The sequence below is a fragment of the Ziziphus jujuba genome, chromosome 10, assembly GCF_031755915.1.
Source record: "Ziziphus jujuba cultivar Dongzao chromosome 10, ASM3175591v1".
In the NCBI taxonomy this organism is placed as follows: domain Eukaryota; kingdom Viridiplantae; phylum Streptophyta; class Magnoliopsida; order Rosales; family Rhamnaceae; genus Ziziphus; species Ziziphus jujuba.
Window position 1 is genome coordinate 24,446,244 of NC_083388.1, and position 17,900 is coordinate 24,464,143.

Here is a 17,900-nt window from a genome sequence, read left to right on the forward strand (position 1 = left end):
GTATTATTATTTTTTTCAGATTGCTTAATTTTTATGTTGTCTTAAATATAATGTGAAACTAATTTACGATGGTTTATTTAGAAATGATTTTTTTTTTTTAATTTTTCTATATTTAATATCAAAATATGCAACCACCAAATGCTGATGTGTAGTCCATGTATCTTCTGCACGTGTATTTTTATTGATTTATTTATGGACCAAGTCCATGTATATTTATTGTCAATCTCTTGGGTCATGCCGAGAACTGAAAATAAGGTGACTGAACTAACTGATATCAAATCCTCTGAAAAGCAGGGGAAACAGCTAAAGAACAGGGTCCTCATATGGCATTTCCAGATGAAATTCACAAACGAGAAATTATACAAATTGCCAGAAGAGGGTAAAATTTACGAGAAGACTTCTTCTTTTGGCCAATGAATGCACTGGCTTGGAATATTCACAATCAAGGACTCGGAAGGGACAGATAACCAATGGTGGCAAAAATTTTTTTGTACAAGCAGATAAAAAATGAACCAAAAAAAATATATATATATCCTTTTTTCTTCCTATTTTCCCATCATGGATTGTTGAGCATGGAACATCACATTGTCCGCAGAAACCCTCGAACGTCGATCAGGAATTTGTTCAGATTTTTCCGAAAAATTTGATAATTCTTACGATCGAGTGTGGTTGAGAGCTGATTCGTGCCTGTTAGAGATTGCAATGCATTTACCAATCTCGATTTAAGTGCTGGAATTGACTGCCTTTCTATCAACTCGTTGGCCAATCTCTGTAAATTACACAACACCAAGAACATATATAGAGGAGGAATTCAGAAAAAACAAAGAAACAAGGAAATGAATATGTAGAGTGGTTGGTCACAAATACCTGGTAGACACCTTGTTCACAAAGCATCAATGGAAGCAGTGCATCTGCTGCACTGCTGACAAGGTCAGGACTGAAATCACCAACAAGAGATCTTAATCATTAGGCACATATATGCAACCCTTTTTATTCATATTATTTTCATTTCATTTGTGTATATATATATATATATATTTTTTTTTAATCAAGGTTGGTGGATCAAAATATGCACCTAAAAGACATTGTTTGTGCCTTCGAGGAAAATTCATGCATGTACATATATTCATCTAGGGGTCTGTGTGTGTGTGTGTGTGTGTGTGTTATCATATCAATGCTTATTTTAAATACACCAACAACCTTCGATCATCAGTAAATATAGGCATAGACCATTTACCTATAATCCTCAAAAAGAAGTAACTGCAATAATGAATGAAGGAAGCGGCTAAAAATGCCTTCCTGTAAATTTCCACTTGGATCTGTAACACCTGTAGCATGTGAACCCAACCCTGCTTTACCAGCCCGTGTTTCCCCATAGTGGTAAGAAGCAAGAGCTCTCAAAGATCTCAAGCACATATCAATTATTTCTGTGTCCTAGCAAATATCAAGAACACAAGACGAATGTAAAAGCATATTTGTAATATTTTACTTGCCTAAAGTAATGTTACAGCTGACAATTGAGCTTTGATCTACCTGATGATGAAGACCAAAATCAAGAGAAGCAACTACACGACAGAAGGATTCACTGTCTAGTTGTGCAACTGTTTCTGGATAAACCTCCAACATATGTGATAGCAGTGAGAAGTACTGCACAAGTATTTACCAAACTTTAGCATCAAAACATTAAAAGCAAGGGTCCTTTTTATTTTTATTTATTTTTCTCCTAACCTATGGATCTTAAATAATTATATTTATAACAAAAATTACGAGCTCTTACATCATAACAAAGCTTGGGGTATTTCAACAGGTCCAGAGATATCAAAGGTGTAACTATATGGAGACCAAAGTAGACAACCTGCAAGAACAAATCATCAGAACAATCTCAATGATTTGTAATTTGGTTACACGAATGAAATATAAAACTAACCTGAGATATATTTGTGCCCTGTGTATCAATAGATTCTGATGAAAAATCAACCTGCAATGCAGTAGTCCTAGATGGTTCAATATTCATGCAAAAGCTTAATGAACAGACAAATTAGCTATGCAAAGAACTGAAAAAAACATACCAGATCTTTTGAACAAAGATTAGAAAGGAGTTGGAGAAGAGCACGTAAATCCTTATACTTCTCAGTCTTAGCTTCGCTAAGTAAGCTGCTTGATAGACTTAATGATATCTGCAAATGAAAAAAATAAATAAATAAACTTATTAATAAGGGAACTAATTATAGTTACTGCTTAACATATTAGATGCATCCACACCACCATGATGGAATTTACTTAATACAAGCGTAAACTAAACTGTAAATTACATCAATATAGATAGTAACATGTTCCAACCAAGAAAAATACCTTGCCAATATTGTGTGATGAGTAAAGTTGAAGCAAACTCATGCAGAAATTAACAACTACAGCAGTCTCTTGAGCCTCCAGGTAGCTTATTTGTCCATCCACCCAAGCAACAACAAACTTGAGTAGAAGATAAATAACTGCAGACTGAGTTAAAAGATCAATATAAATGAGTGGACCCTCCAAAGTAAGCGTATTAATACAACTGACTATGGAAACCTACTACAAAAAGTGGTAGAATGTATGCACGCATGTGAAAAAGCATATAAAAAAATAAAAATAAAAAACAGAAAACCTTTAGAAACAAATGACAATGCAGAAGAATGTATAACACAGTAGCTTTGGGTGGAAAAACACAAAACACATGTTCAATTGTTGTGAAGTTTGTATAATGTGCAACAGAAGACTAATTTATTAAGTTGTAGACTCCAAGGACAAAGACATTTAAGAAAAGAGAACATTTTTGTGAGGGTATACATAATACCTCATGTTTATAAACCTCCAGAAGAACCAGAACAGGGTTCATTACAGAGAAGCCCAACTCATAAATTGCCTTTTGTGTTCGAGGTTCTGAGGCACTAGAAGCTCCACGAAGCCGCTCCAACAGACAGCTGACCTAAAGGATGCATTACCTCAAGTTATTCTGGCAAAATAAATAAACATATGAGCTTATAGAAACTGTCCTTACCGATAGGATAATATCTGGTCGTTGAGCAACAACTTTGAAGTCACTCTTGCTTGACAATTCCACAAGATATCGTGCCATATGACCCATGAGATCCCTTACATACCTACATCATCATGAATATATTATAATAAATCTACAACATAAAAGACAAGCAGCAAAATAACTCGAAAATAGAATACTCACTGGTTAGCTGATTCTGAATTTCTGATGCCGGAAGCTGAACGAACAAGTGTTTGTGCAAGTGAGCGCTGACAGAGAAGAAGACAACTGGGCATAAACAAATGAAAAGAACCAGGAGCTTCAAGTCAAAGCATATCCAAGTTATACCTGGTGAGCTGTATTTAACAGCAACAGAGATTTTTCATTAGCAAAAGCATTTGCCAGGTCATGCCATGAATCCTGTGAAATATTAAAAACCCATCACTTTCATATAATTTTCAATGTTGTAAACAATGGTATAGATTTTCCTTTAACATTTGCAACAAGATGTTGAACTAAAAGTTTGTTGAACTACAGAGAGCCCTAGTGCATGAAAGTTACCAAAGATCAAGCATTTGAAACTTCAAGATGTATGTCAAATGCATGCCTAATCCTAAAACTCATGTTACAGCTTAGAATCAGATCCAAAGATCAAATGAATATGACGAAAATCAGATCCTAAGCCAAATTATGAGAATCCATTTTTCACTTTACATTGGTGTAAAGATCCTCCCAAAGAAAAGATCCTTGTCCCAGCTAAGTTATGAAGAGAATCCATTGAAACCTTTTATCTTGGAATTTTGACATATTGACTTTTTAAGTTTAACAATGAATCGAAAGCTTTATTTTTGTTTCCTTCCGATAAAGAACCAAGTAATCACTGTTACAGGGTAAATGCATTTTAAAAATCTGTAATATGTTATGTACATTTAAAACAATTGGCACCTAAGTCACTTACTAGTGCAACAATGTGAAGACATATATGTTTTTGCCGAACAAGCGTATGAAGTAGCTGGAAACAAGTGAGTGCCTGTAATAAATACAAAAGAATGATAACCAAAATATTTTAATCTAGATAAGATATGAAAAACTGAAATTAACATGTTAAGTTAAAAACTGCACCAACAATTTAAAATCATATCATAAGTCAAGAAATTTTTGCCATATGCATGATATAAGCACCTTTCACAAATCATAGATTATAAAAAGGCATAAAAATAGAGAGGTAACCCTTTCCATCCAAGAAATGCCTCAATGACCTCTGGTGTAACAGACAACAACAAAATCACAAAGCATTTCTTTAGTCCCACTTGACTAGTGAAGATAAATTTACCAATGAATTCAGTACCATCATTGCTTGTGCAAAAAAGTTTCAACATCATGTTCTTAAGCATAACCATAAATCACCTCGAACATTCAAGTCTTGGGTGGTCAAAATAACAACTTAACAACCAAGGCTATAAGGAGGTTGTTGCAATATTCTTTGCTCCAACATGTGAAATGTATCAGTTGGAAGAAAGGTTGCATGAACTATGAGCATCATAATCATGTAAAAATTAGGTTTCAACAGATCTTATAAATTCCTCTTTGCTTGAAAAAGGAAGTCAAGGAAAAAGATTTATGCAAGATAACCACAGAAAACTGGTACAGGACAAGTGTATATGTAAAACGATATAATCAACAAGAAATATACATTGGAAATTTGCAGTCAACTTTTTAAAATTGGTTTGCAGGGAATATGTTATCAAAGTTACATATAATGAAAAAGATTTTTTAACACACCTGCAGATCCTTTTCTCCAGGATACGAAACCAATGCTGTCAAGGATATGCGTACAATAATGTCAAGCACAGGTTTTCCCTGATTATGTTGTCCAAAAAAGCCTAGTAACACTTTTCTGGAATTCATATCTCTATTTTCTTCAGGAGGCATAAGATATGTACAAGACCATCTTGCAAGGAACCATATAATAGACTGCAGAAAGCATAGATTCAGGTAACTAAGTGGGTTCCATGGCTCATAAACAACTAGAAGATCACATAGAATAGGAAAACTCTCTCTAAACTCTTAGTGCCACAGACATAGAATGGGAGAACTCTCTCTAAACTCTTAGTGCCACAGACAAGCATGAAACTAAAAGATGATTAATCTAAAACAGAAGGTCAAGAAAGTGAATAGTATTTGCTTGAAGTTCCTTGAACACATAATTTTTCTAATTTATCAGTGCCAAAGTCACATAATTTTATAAATATGCTTTTTGTGAGGAAAATTTCAGCAATAATTACCATGTATAAATTTAACACACTTAATAATTTGTAAGTTGGTAATGCTGAAAGAGAATGGTCTAAATTCCATACATTACCTCCATGAGTCGAGGGCTGAAAACTGATTGCCTCATTTCTGGATCTAAACTCTGCTCAGAAAACCTTATGATTGAGCTGCATCAAGAAATTTAAATAACATTAATTCATAAGTTTACTAGACAAATTATTCAATGATGGCATCAACGTTACTTAAAAGAGAATTAAAGAAAAAGAGAATTAAACAAAAAGTTTAGCACTGTAATTGATAGATTAACGGTGCACCAGAATTTCATGGGAACACTGAACCAACATGGGCAAACATATGCCAATTCATGCAATAAATTTTACAACCAAAGCCTCCTTTGGTAAATGCATATACATATGTGTGTGTGTGTGTGTGTTCACATGGTCACCAATACCTCATTTTGAAATAATTGTTACCTTGAACAAATAAGAATTTCAATCCACATGGTTGGATTTTGAAGACCAAGTAGAACATAGCAATCTTTGTACTTGACATCATCAAGCAATCTTTTATTTCAGACCTTTTACATAATAGTTAATCATTTTTGTGTAACAAGTCTTGAAGCTACAGCACTAGTTTTACAAGCAAAGCCTCCTTTGGTAAATGCATATACATATGTGTGTGTGTGTATGTTCACATGGTCACCAATACCTCATTATTGAAATAATTGTTACCTTGAACAAATAAGAATTTCAATCCACATGGTTAGAGACCATATGCGCGATTTAAAGATAAGAGTTTCCAAATACAGAACTAAAACCGATGCCCCATGCTTGGATTTTGAAGACAAAGTAGAACTTAGCAATCTTTGTACTTGACCAATGACATTATTAAGCAATCTTTTATTTCAGACCTTTTCCACCGTAGTTAATCATTTTTGTGTAACCAGTCTTGAAGCTACAGCACCAGTTTTTTGAGACATCAATAATACTTCAGAAAGGGCAATACATCCACTCATATGTGGAGATTTCATAGAAATACATATTAACCGAGTGATGAACGAACTATAATAATTCTAATATACAATGACATGACTTGAAGCATCCAGAAACCCCCTCCAAAATGTGATTATAAGAGATTCAAAAACAAAATAATTGTTTTTCAGCCCTTGACCAATGCTTGCAAGGCTAAATTTAAGAAGTTTTTATTATACTCACAGTGAGCATATATACTACTTTGGCAGTTGTGAGAAACAGACCTAAAAAGAATAATAACAGGATGCTTGTCTGCCTCCACAACATAAGAAAAATGAGTTTGTACAGCATTTGGAACCTGAACAACAAAAAGTAACTAAATCAGTTCAGTTTGATAATATCAGACGTGAACAAAAAGAGCTTATTGGCATGTTAAATAAAAATGGCAAAAAAACAGTTCAAAGTTAAACATTAGAACTTGGAAAAGATTATTCTTCAAAAGAATAACAATGACAATGTGTAATATAGTTCGGCGGTTCTCAGCAGAGCCAGCCAATACAAATTTGGTCTGCTACAGCACAGTGTGTAACCCAAAACCAAGCAGATTAACTTACATATTAAAAATATAACAAAAAATATATACATATTAATTTCTTTCATGTGTAAACATTAAATGTCTAGACATTGACAAGAATGAGATACTAAAATATACCATTTCTTTGTTCAAACAATATCTTTATACATACATTATATGAAAATCAGCAGTATGACTCCAAATATGGAAAACAAATTAAGCTAACGTTTATAGATATAAAAAATAGTTAACAAATTACCAAGGGTGTTTCTCCTTCCCCTTCATCAGCAATTACATGTCCGGTAATTAATAACAATGAGTAAAGTTCTTCCAGAGTTTCAGTCAGATCAACAATGCCCCTGCCCTACACAATAAGTGAATAACTTGAGGAATGAGCAACGCAATTATAGTGTAAATCCATTCGACTTATCATATAATTATCCAGAAAGGAGTTGATCAAAATCTATAGCATATGTCAAAACAAAAGTCAAGAGGGAATCCGAAAGCATGAAACTTGTGACATAAAAATCATTACACCTAGATCACATTTATGTGAAAGCTACATTATCGTTTGACATTTATGTTAATAAACAGAAAGCAAAAATATCTCGGTATGTTAACCATGATGTGTCTTTAATCACAGAACTATATTATCTCAATAAATTTTCCCATCTCATATATGAAATGAATCATAATTTAGATCTTTTAGAAATTTCATACCAGTTCTAATCAATCATCTATATCATTTTTCCTTAAACACACATCTTACAAAATAAATAAATAAATAAATTAAAAAAAATAAAAAAATTTCTAAGATCTAAATTCTTCAAAAAAACATTGTTATCTAAAATAATTATATTAACTACATAAGATGTTGAAAATGATAAAGATGAGATACTGGAATGATTTTCCAAAAGCTGAAAAGATCTACCCGCAGTTCTGCTTTTATCATCTTTTCAGGGATCACGCAAAAAAACAAGCCTAATGCATGATAATTAGTCCGAAATCACTATCTGTCATTTCACCTTATATATTACAAAAGAAAGTGTAACTTCATACAAATTCAAAACTCAAGCACCAAAAACAGAGAAGTTTTTTCCAGAAATCAACAAGTATATAGCACCTGATTAAGCCGTGTGAAGCGCTCAGAAAATAGTCTACTCAGCAAAGGAATTGTGGCATCAATGGCTGCTCTTCCAATAAGAGCATAGGAGCTTAACCTTTCATCCATGGCTGCAATAAACCCACCAAAAAAGATAGCTTATGTTAACATGATAATTGCTGTTATTAACAATATTTAATTACCATCCTATTCAATAAGATCTTTTAAGAGACATCATAGATGCTGTTATAAACAAATTAAGCAAATACCAATAAGCAAAACATTTTATATGTGAGTTCTAGAGCTCATCTGTACCAGAAATGGAAGCTTGAAGGTAGTCGGAATCAGCATCGTCTTTGAATGCTGATGCAGCAGCAGCTATATCACAAAGCAATAACTGTTATGTATTGGTGATACGAGAGAATGAAACCTGAAAAATTATAAGAAGAAGAAAAAGCAACTGAAAAGACCAACCAGAAGGTGAGAAATCAGAGTTACCTTTTAGTTCAGCCTCTACAATTAAAGCAAAGAGATTGGCTGCAGCATTTTTTCCTTCCGGTAGAAGCAATTCATTCCCACCATTCCTATCCAAAGGCTGAAGAGAATTGGACAATTTTTAACTTCGTGGCCAGTATTAAACATGTTTAGGAAAAGATGCATACTTGGGAAAGTAGTGATACTAAATTGATTCAACTCTAGTAAACTAACTGCAAAATAATGCTTCTATTTACAACAAGACTGCTACAGAGCAAGAATGGGGAATCAATTCTAGCATGAATATTAACACTGAAGATCAATAAAGCACAAAATGAAGAAATAATTTCTCAGTTTCATACTTTATACAACATCTAATAAAAAAAACTATAAAACAAGGAAAAATAAAATAAAATTTATACATCTCAAAAAGGTAATTAAATGCATATTTAGAGCTAAAAAAAACATATACCACAAGAAGGGCAGTCCAGGCATCTAGTAAAATATCACGTGCCTCCCAGCTCCATGCCTCCTCTTCAGAGTTATTAGTCATAAGGATCTTAACAACTTCACCCATTAAAGTGGATAAGAGCGTAAGAGTACCAAAGGGCCTGAATAACAAAGCATAAAGTTGAGCCCATTCAAAAAACATCAAAAGACAGTATTTAAGAGAAAAATATCCTTAATGAAAAGCATGCAGAGTAAAAATAGGATAATCTTCCCATTAACCTTATTGATTTTAGTAGCTGGTCAAATATGGAGGGAGTTGCAACAGTTGCAATAGACAACAGTGTACGACAACCATCAAGCATCTCACTGAAGATCAAAACAAATGTTAGAGAATCGGAAACATAATTTTTCAAGAAAAACATATATGACAGTAATATGTTGATAGATAGGTATATGACCTTTCACTTTTTCCGGATTCTATAGCTTTTGAAACAGCATCAGGAGGATCAATCCACTGTATTATCCCAGAAAGCAGTTGAAGCAGATGGTGCTCATGCATTTGGGCATTATCTAGATCATTGAAAAAGTTAGCTGACTAATCTAAATTCCTTTCCTCTATGCAAGGATGCCAACCTATCTATGATAGATATAGAAACTTGATAACTTAGATTGCATAAGCAACCAATTTAGAGGTTACAAACACATTGAAATGAGAAAAGTTCCAAAATCCTTAACATAAGAATTCTTTGTCATAAATTAAACATAAAAGGGTCACACTTCCTTTCATAATTAAAGTTAACCTTGTTTCTCAGAAATCAACTTTTGCGTTCTATCCCAACTTTCCCCACTTGTACATCTGCCACTCACATGCATTCATTAATTTTATGTCTTATCCTTACTCTATTTCTCTATTTAATTTCAGGATTTGAATTTGATGGTTAGAGAAAAAATTATAAAACGTCTAACAGTCCTTCAGATTTGGCATCAATTACTAGAGGTTGAACCATGTTGGCTTCTTCGCATATGTTGACTTTTAGGACGACAAGTTCTCAACAATATTTATTCCCCGGACAGATCAAAAGTTGAAAGTAATTACTAAACTAAAACCCATTACACATATTTGGAAGATTCTTCAAGATTATTCCATTATAAATTGATACTTCTTCTAATACACAGAAAGTGAGTACATATCTCAGCCCTAAGAAAACAAAACATGTGCTAATTATGGTACAAGTAGACAACAAAACACTTTTACCAGAAGGAAATATTGTTCCTGTCAAGGAACAGAACTGTACAATTAACTTCCGAGCAGAGACGGCAATAGGGCAGTCCAACCAGTAACCTTCACATGAAAACTTCTGTCTAAGTGCTGAATACAAGTTCAAGAGCCATCCAATATGACCACTAGTAACCAAAATATCACGCCAAGCAGGACCAGGCTACAAGCAACATGGTAAGAGAAAAAAAGAATATCAATCACTTACGTGACTAAAGAATCTAAAAAAACCAATCTTGCAGGTTAGTACAAGCAGAAAAGATTTTGGAAGCAATAAATGTTGATGACAAAGAGCAGTGTGCACAAGCTTATTTTGTCACCGGTAATGTTTGGTATTTCACCTTCCAAGGGCACTAAAGGCATGTGAAAAAAGCAATAAACAGGATTTGATCATTATCATCTATTAAGATGACTCAGCCACAAGTACTTTTCTTCAGCATGTTGCACCATTACTATTTATAATCATGCTGCAAACTGGAAAAATTCAGAGGACAAATTTCTTACCTGCACTAAGTTGCACTCTGACCTCTTAGGTGAATCACTAGCTTGTCTACCTCCAACTTGGAATATGCTTGTGCTAGTTGCCCCGCCACTGCTATTGCACACAAAATCCCAGTTTAATATTTGAACCATGAGACGGAGTGCAGCAGTACAAGCTTTAACCTCGGGTATTGCGGAGTCAGACTCGGTGATTCTATTTGTGACGCTTAGAGCAGCATCCCGTGCCCAACAGTAGAATGTCTATTATTCAAACAAAAAGAACACCAATGGACAAGTTCGTAAAAATAAAATAATTTGAGAAAATCATAACGCAAGTATATTGATAGTCTTAAAGAAAAAACTGCAGTTATATGAGTAGAAACCAATAAAAAACCAGCTTTGTTATAGAACATGATGCAAACAACAGTAGACAAAACCTTCAGATAGTTCATCTCTAATGATTTCCGGCATTCCTCATGAAACTCTCTAGGAAGCCCCATGGCACTTGATGTAGACAGAGAAAATTCAGATACCTAAACGAAAAGAAATTTCTTAAAACAAACTCATGCTAAACTATAAAGCAATTGCAAATTGACATTAACTAATAATGCAGTTTTCTATTAAAAGACATTCAGTAACTAGCATTGATTAAAAATTCAGTATTCTATAAGAAGACATACCAAAGATTCCAGGAAATTGATTCCAGTGTATTGCACATCTACACCATGGATGCCAGAAACAGCTTGGTTTACCTGTAGTCATGGAACAGTTAGACATTCCACGGAAAAACAATGCAAGCAACATTATGTAAAAGCAACAAAATTTAAGATCTTAAACATTTAATACTATGGTGAGCCAAAATGTTACAAACCATCCTACAATCTTACATAGGAAGTGAGCCCAACTATGTATACCAACTTGAGACTAACACAAACCATGATACTCCCCCTCCAACATAAGTGCATCCAATAACAGAAAAGAAAATGGTCCTTACACATGTAGAACAAGACAACCATATATCCAATACTATGAAAATTTACACATCAATCCTAAGATTTTAAGCTGTTAAGAAATGGGTCTAAACTACATATATATCAAGCTAATAGAAAAACACACTTAACAGTTAGTAAAGCATTTGAGAAGGTACAGCAGTCTGATTGTGTAAGCTTTTAATCGGATGAGAGCTAAAAGAAAATCTTAAAGTATGTTGGTTTCAGTTTCAGCTGATGTGGGCAACATTACATATCAATATTTTATAATGAAGAAATTGAAAAGTTCATTCTTTGGCATATAAAGTGAAGGAAGGAGCAAATCCTTCATAGACATGCATGTCCATATTATTGACATATCAAAATTTTCGAATAAGCCAAAAAGTCAAAAGAAGCGAAAGATACCTTAACTTAAATACACATATATTATACACATATATGGATAGATATACAAACAAAATTGAGATGGATGTCAATACCTGATTAAAAAATGCCTCCTTCTCAGCAGTAGTAAAATCAAGCCTACACATGAAATAATTGGTCCAAATAATTAGAAGGAAAATTTAATTTTCTTAAAGATTCTAAAAGAATTAAATGTACCACATACCAGCCCCTTTTCAACAATTGAGCAGCCACAGATGAGACCTTCGCTTGGACATAGCCCTCAGGAGAATTAGCATGTTGCATAACAAAACCAAGACAAAAACTGCAAGAAAAAAAGCATGTATTATAAAAATGATGAACAATCATATTGATAAACCTTTTGATCCCCATACGACGTTACAAACAACCAAATTTTGATCCCCATATGACGTTACAAACAACCAAATTTTGTAAGAATGAAAAATGGAGTTGAAAATTATTATTGTTACCATGGTGAAAACAAGAAAAAAAAATTTCAAGGGTGACAGAACCTAATCAAGTTTATCTTGTCGTCAGAAGTAAGATAACCCCATTCTCTAATAGCTGCATCTCGAATTGCTGATGCAGCCTGGAACCTGGCATTTGCCACCTGAGAATTTTCTGGAAAAGGAACTCACTGTCAGCACAAAGACCAGATGAAACATCTTACAAAATTCCAATTTATTTTATCAATAGTGTTCTTTACAAACAAAATTCAGAGCACAGAAGTGAACTACAGTAGATGCAGAATTAGCTAGTTGACTCCAAATACCATGTCTGATGACTAGAAGACTCCATATCACCAAAGCATGACATAACCATTTTTACAGTCACACAACTTGCCTAGGATGAATTTACAAGCTTGATAAGGCTGGCGAGACTGGGACAGTGACAATATAGTTGCTTCAGCTGCAGCTGGGTTCATGTGCATCTGGTAAAGTGCAACGAACACATATCAGTCCGGTCTGTGCTCGGATTGGCAAGTTCATAGCTTTAAAAAAATATGCGTTTTTAATCATCAAAACATACAGTTGTTTTGAAAAACATGCTAATTTTTACGAGCCCAAAAAAGAAAAACTATATCCTTTTTTCTTATCTATAAACTTTTTGGCTACTCTGAACAACTGGGATTGCGTATTTCCGATCAACAATAACTTTCTTTCAATTTCTAAGAAACCAAACACAGCCTCAAACCTGAATGGAAGTACACGCGAGCTCGATTGCGTGCATGGTGGATTGAAGCTGGGCCAAATCCGGAGTTCCACCTCTATCTGGAAAACCCTGCATCTTTGCCCACCTGTACATCAATTAAAAAAAAAAAAAAATTCAAATGTTATAATTTTTTTTGGAGTCATATAACTATTAAAAAAAAAAAAAAAACAAAAACAGAGATATGGATTTGAACAAACAATGAAACTTTAGTGTAACCTATAAACTAAGATTCTATACCCAGAGGTTAATTTTTGTAAGGGATTTATTTACAAACTCAAAAACAAAGTCTCAAAGTAATGTGAGAAGATAGTGAGAGAGAGAGAGAGAGAGAGAGAGAGAGAGATAGAGTTGGTGCATTTTGTTTGTGTGTGCCTCTTCCTCAAAGATGAAACTTTGAATATATTTACCTGAACTGGAACTAAAACAAGGGGTCTTTGGATCAGAAAACCGACCTTCAGAGCAAATTAAAAGGCTGGACTTTCACGATGCAGAGTAGGAGAGAGAGAGTGAGTGAGAGAGAGAGAGAGAGAGAGAGAGTTCCTTTGATTGATAACCAGTCCTCTACCGAGAAAACCCACCAAGGAAAGGGCGTGCATTTTATGACCATCAATAATGTAAATTACAAAATTCTCATAAAAAAATTTAGATTAGAAAAACAATTTTTGCATGTATGTTATATAATGAAAATAAATTACATTTATAAATTCCCATAAAGAAAATGCAAGCCTCTATCTTTTTTTAATGCATATGAAATTGTAGCTCTAAATTCTAATCATGAAGAAAAATTATTCGAAAAATATTAAATTTAAGGAGGAGAAAAAAAAAATTGGATTATGGATTTATTTCTCTTTTTTGAAATATTTTATGAAAATTCATTTTTATACGCTTTTTTAAAAAAAACCATTTTTCTACTTTAAAAAATATTTTTAATTTGAAAATAATATTATTTAAAATATATAAATATAGTTATATAGTTTTTTTTTTTTAAAAAAAAGCAATATAGGTATTTTATTTTTTTAACGTGGGTAAAAGTTATATATCAGCAAAAGTTATGCAATATACATATATAGGCGTGGATGGTTAACCTAGTTATTAACGTTATTTGTCAACTTTATCAGCAACCGAACAGCACTTGCACGCTCACTGCTCCAGAGAGCTGCAAATTCCAAGCCTAAAAGCCAAACTCTGTAAGTTTTTCTTCCGGCTATTACAATGCTACGCTATTAGGGTTTTTTCTTGCTCTGTCTGTCTGTCTGTCTGTCCCTCTCTCTCTCTCTCTCTAAACGTGTTCCATATGAACATTAATTTCGTATATTAGGTGGTTCAAGGTGATGAGTTTCGAGCTTTGTGAATTTGGTATTTGAAATTTCACAAAAAAAGATTTGAGCTTTCGAAATTCTAAGTAAAAGAACCAAAAAAAAAAAAAAAAAAACCATTTTTAAAGTAGCTAGCTAAGTAGATACTTGGTGTTGTGAATTGGTTATGGGAATGTGTGACAAGGATTCTGTGAAGCTGCTTTGAGGTCTTTCTCTCTCAATTTTTGTGTAAAGTGTTTGTGCTTCTGATTTGCATATTAAAGAGCTAGGTTCCAGGTGTTTTATTGGTATAATTAATTAATTCATATTTGCAGTCTAATAATTCAATTTTTATGTTAATATGTCATTGATTTTAGATTTTGCAAAAGAGGTTTATGTTTTCTTCTTCTTCTTCTTCTCCTCTTATATATATATATATATATTCCTTTTTTTTGTTTTTGGAGTTTTAGGCGCTGAAAGATTGTATTTCTGGGTCACATTGTTAATTTTCTTCTTCTACACTCCCTCCCCTTGTTTTCTTTTGATTGAATTTTCCTGGTATTTATATTAATTATTTGAACTTTTACACAGTTTTTGGTTCCTGCTCCCAAGCAAAAGAGTGGAGAAAAGCAGAAGGAATGTTCTGTGAGAATGTGATATTTACTGTAATTTCCTGATAATTGATATATGCCTTAAATCTCGTTGGTGTTCATTTGCTTACTGGGAGGAGCAAAATGGGGTATACAATTACCCAACAGACTTATATGGTTGATGCTCGTGGTTTGCATGGTTTTTCCAAACAAGACAGTCCCTGTTGTGGCATTGGCAGTTGCTCATTTATCAAAGCGTCTACTTTTCGCATAAACTGCCTGGTCGAGTACAACCGTAAATCTCAAACTGGTTTACAATGGAGAGGAAATTTTGGTTCAAAAAGAAATGTGAAGTTCTTAGGATATACAAGCTTGCAGAGGAGTGTTTTTATTAATACGGTAGATCATGAAGACGATCAAGATGAATGGAGCTCTGATATTGTTAAGATGGATATAGAGAGAAATCTTGGAGAGAAAATAAGTGGAAGGAAGCCTCGCGATTCTTCATCACTGCATTTAGATGGACCCTTTGTTGGAAACGATGAGGAAACCAATAATGAAATTCTTCAGCATTTCTGCACCAATGGCAAGTTAATGGATGCATCGAGATTAATTGATGTTATGGCCCGTCGAAACCAGATTCCACACTTCCCTTCCTGTAAAAACTTAATCCGGGGCCTTCTCAGAATTGATAGGATAGAAAAGGCTACTACGGTCCTGAAAGTCATGGTCATGTCTGGGGGGGTTCCAGATATCATCACATACAATATGATGGTTGGTAGTCTCTGTAAGAGAAGACGATTAAGATCTGCCATTGATCTCTTGGAGGATATGAGCTTGAGTGGTTGCCCGCCAGACGTGATTACTTATAATACGATAGTCCGGTGCATGTTTGATAATGGGGATTTTGATCAGGCTATTAGATTTTGGAAGGACCAACTGAGGAAGGGGTGCCCTCCTTATCTAGTTACCTACACAGTTCTCATTGAGCTAGTCTGCAAGCACTGTGGAACGATGCAAGCTATTGAAGTTTTAGAAGATATGGCAATTGAGGGATGTTATCCTGATATAATTACCTACAACTCTCTCGTTAATTATACTTGCAAACAGGGAAAATATGAGGATACGGCTTTGGTTATACAAAATCTATTATGCCATGGAATGGAGCCAAATGCTGTAACTTACAACACTCTTCTCCATGCTCTTTGTAGCCATGGGTGCTGGGATGAAGTAGATGAGATCCTCACCATCATGAACGGAATTTCCCAACCTCCTACAGTTGTTACGTACAATATATTGATCAACGGTTTGTGTAAATTTGGGCTTCTGGATCGTGCCATTAACATCTTTGCCCAAATGGTTTCCCAAAATTGTTTGCCAGACATCGTAACTTATAATACAATCCTAGGCCCTCTTTGTAAAGAGGGAATGGTAGATGAAGCCTTACAGTTACTTCACCTTTTAAGTGGTACCAGCTGTTCTCCTGGTTTAATTACGTATAATACTGTGATTGATGGATTAGCTAAAAAGGGATATATGGAGAAAGCAATGGGATTGTATCGTCAAATGATAGAAATTGGGATAATTCCTGATGATATTACACATCATTCCCTAATATGTGGATTTTTCAGGGCAAATCAAGTTGAGGAAGCTGTAGAGATATTGAAGGAGATACATACTAGAGATCATAGGATCAGAAATGGTTCTTACAGACTTGTGATCCATGAGTTATGTAAAAATGAGAAGCTGGATATTGCCATTCAAGTTTTAGAGATGATGATATCAAGTCGACGTCTGCCAGATGCAACAATCTATTTAACTATCATTAAAGGTATAGCTGCTGCTGGTATGACAAAAGAAGCTAATGAGCTGCGTGAAAAGTTGATAGCATGGAAGATTTTGAAAGAGGAGATCGTGTTGGACTAAATAAATTTATGGAAAAGCTAACTTGGTTGAACACTTCTTCTGGGCTTGGTGTGCAACAGTTTCTTGCTTGAAGTTGTATGGAGAGTACATTTTTGTAAGGTGATATGTCTTGCCTTGTTTTAATGTCTATCTTGTGCATGAAGAAAAAAATTTCTGTTATCTTCTTGGTAACTTTTTGGGCATTTTCAATTCTCTATTATCTTCATAGTAGCTGCTAGTTGATTTCATATTGCACATTTTTTTCTTTCTTCGAGTTTCCTGCCCATCCGTTTATCTTTACAGTTTTTGCCATCTAATAAATTTCCCTTCTAGACTCATTTATCTTCATCTAATAAATTTCCTTTTTATACTCATTTCTATTTTTCTTGCTGAAAACGCGGTGGTAACTGGTAAACATGTTATGCATGGCTAAAAAAAACTGGTGGTTTCACTTTCGCGTTAATGTATCTTATGAAAATCTTTCTGACAGGGAGGTGGTTTTGGAACCCATGGACACTTAATCACCCTGGAATATATGAAATCTTGATCGTGAAAGCAAAATTTTTAGGAATTTTTTCCAGTTTCTCAAGTAAATGTTGAGTGGTATCTTGTAATTCCCTTTTTTGGTCCTATTTTAATGGCAACTTGGGGCCGTCCTTTTTGCAGAGTTTAGGATTTCCGACACAAATCATACAGAGCACTTCATCCTCCTGTGTAGATATTGTTTTATTTATTTTCCATTTGAACCTTTGCTGTTTTTAGCTTTTAAATTTGTTATTGCTTTTTTGGATATCCAATCAGTTTGGGTTCCTATACCGTATACAAATTCATTGGATTAACTCTTTTGTTTGTATTTGTCTGCGGTTAATTGTCTTGATTTAAAAAGGAACCCC

At 34.1% G+C, this 17,900-nt stretch overlaps 2 protein-coding genes across 14 annotated transcripts; one reads left to right on the top strand and one right to left on the bottom strand.

The window, feature by feature from the left end:
• Positions 1-298: 298 nt before the first annotated feature.
• LOC107412327 (uncharacterized) lies at positions 299-13,801 on the bottom strand. Of its 11 annotated transcripts, none has more exons than XM_016020085.4 (33): positions 13,625-13,799; positions 13,200-13,302; positions 12,849-12,936; positions 12,518-12,626; positions 12,211-12,309; positions 12,083-12,125; positions 11,295-11,366; positions 11,052-11,147; positions 10,639-10,875; positions 10,114-10,297; positions 9,317-9,428; positions 9,138-9,224; positions 8,881-9,019; positions 8,433-8,529; positions 8,250-8,312; positions 7,956-8,065; positions 7,092-7,196; positions 6,543-6,616; positions 5,379-5,454; positions 4,799-4,990; positions 3,975-4,046; positions 3,365-3,436; positions 3,221-3,285; positions 3,038-3,140; positions 2,834-2,965; positions 2,353-2,496; positions 2,070-2,177; positions 1,928-1,978; positions 1,778-1,855; positions 1,534-1,647; positions 1,238-1,434; positions 868-937; positions 299-769 (listed from the first exon to the last, which is right to left on the bottom strand). In XM_016020085.4, the coding sequence occupies exons 2-33, from the start codon at positions 13,290-13,292 to the stop codon at positions 581-583; spliced, it is 3,471 nt and encodes a 1,156-aa protein (XP_015875571.2). In that variant the 5' UTR covers positions 13,293-13,302; positions 13,625-13,799; the 3' UTR covers positions 299-580. The 11 variants fall into 11 exon arrangements, 4 of the variants coding, with proteins under 4 accessions (XP_015875571.2, XP_048323987.1, XP_048323988.1 ...); XM_048468030.2 differs by having other exon boundaries at positions 13,670-13,796; XM_048468031.2 differs by lacking the exon at positions 4,799-4,990.
• A 449-nt stretch (positions 13,802-14,250) lies between these two features.
• On the top strand, positions 14,251-17,860 carry LOC107412310 (pentatricopeptide repeat-containing protein At1g08610). 3 transcript variants are annotated; one of them, XR_001580934.4, is made up of 3 exons: positions 14,251-14,404; positions 15,104-17,127; positions 17,498-17,860. XR_001580934.4 is itself a non-coding variant. In XM_016020060.4 (2 exons), the coding sequence occupies exon 2, from the start codon at positions 15,247-15,249 to the stop codon at positions 17,026-17,028; it is 1,782 nt and encodes a 593-aa protein (XP_015875546.2). In that variant the 5' UTR covers positions 14,251-14,404; positions 15,104-15,246; the 3' UTR covers positions 17,029-17,343. The 3 variants fall into 3 exon arrangements, 1 of the variants encoding a protein (XP_015875546.2); XR_007239217.2 differs by having other exon boundaries at positions 17,674-17,860; XM_016020060.4 differs by lacking the exon at positions 17,498-17,860 and having other exon boundaries at positions 15,104-17,343.
• The last annotated feature ends 40 nt before the right edge of the window (positions 17,861-17,900 follow it).

Excerpts from the sequence above, each read along its gene's own strand:
- LOC107412327 (XM_016020085.4), bottom strand. The coding sequence starts at position 13,292 with ATGCAGGGTTTTCCAGATAGAGGTGGAACTCCGGATTTGGCCCAGCTT. Across the intron at positions 7,197-7,955 it reads GCTTCACACGGCTTAATCAG|GGCAGGGGCATTGTTGATCT; the intron begins GTGCTATATACT and ends CTTATTGTGTAG. Across the intron at positions 5,455-6,542 it reads CCTGTTATTATTCTTTTTAG|CTCAATCATAAGGTTTTCTG; the intron begins GTCTGTTTCTCA and ends TTCTTGATGCAG.
- LOC107412310 (XM_016020060.4), top strand. The coding sequence starts at position 15,247 with ATGGGGTATACAATTACCCAACAGACTTATATGGTTGATGCTCGTGGT.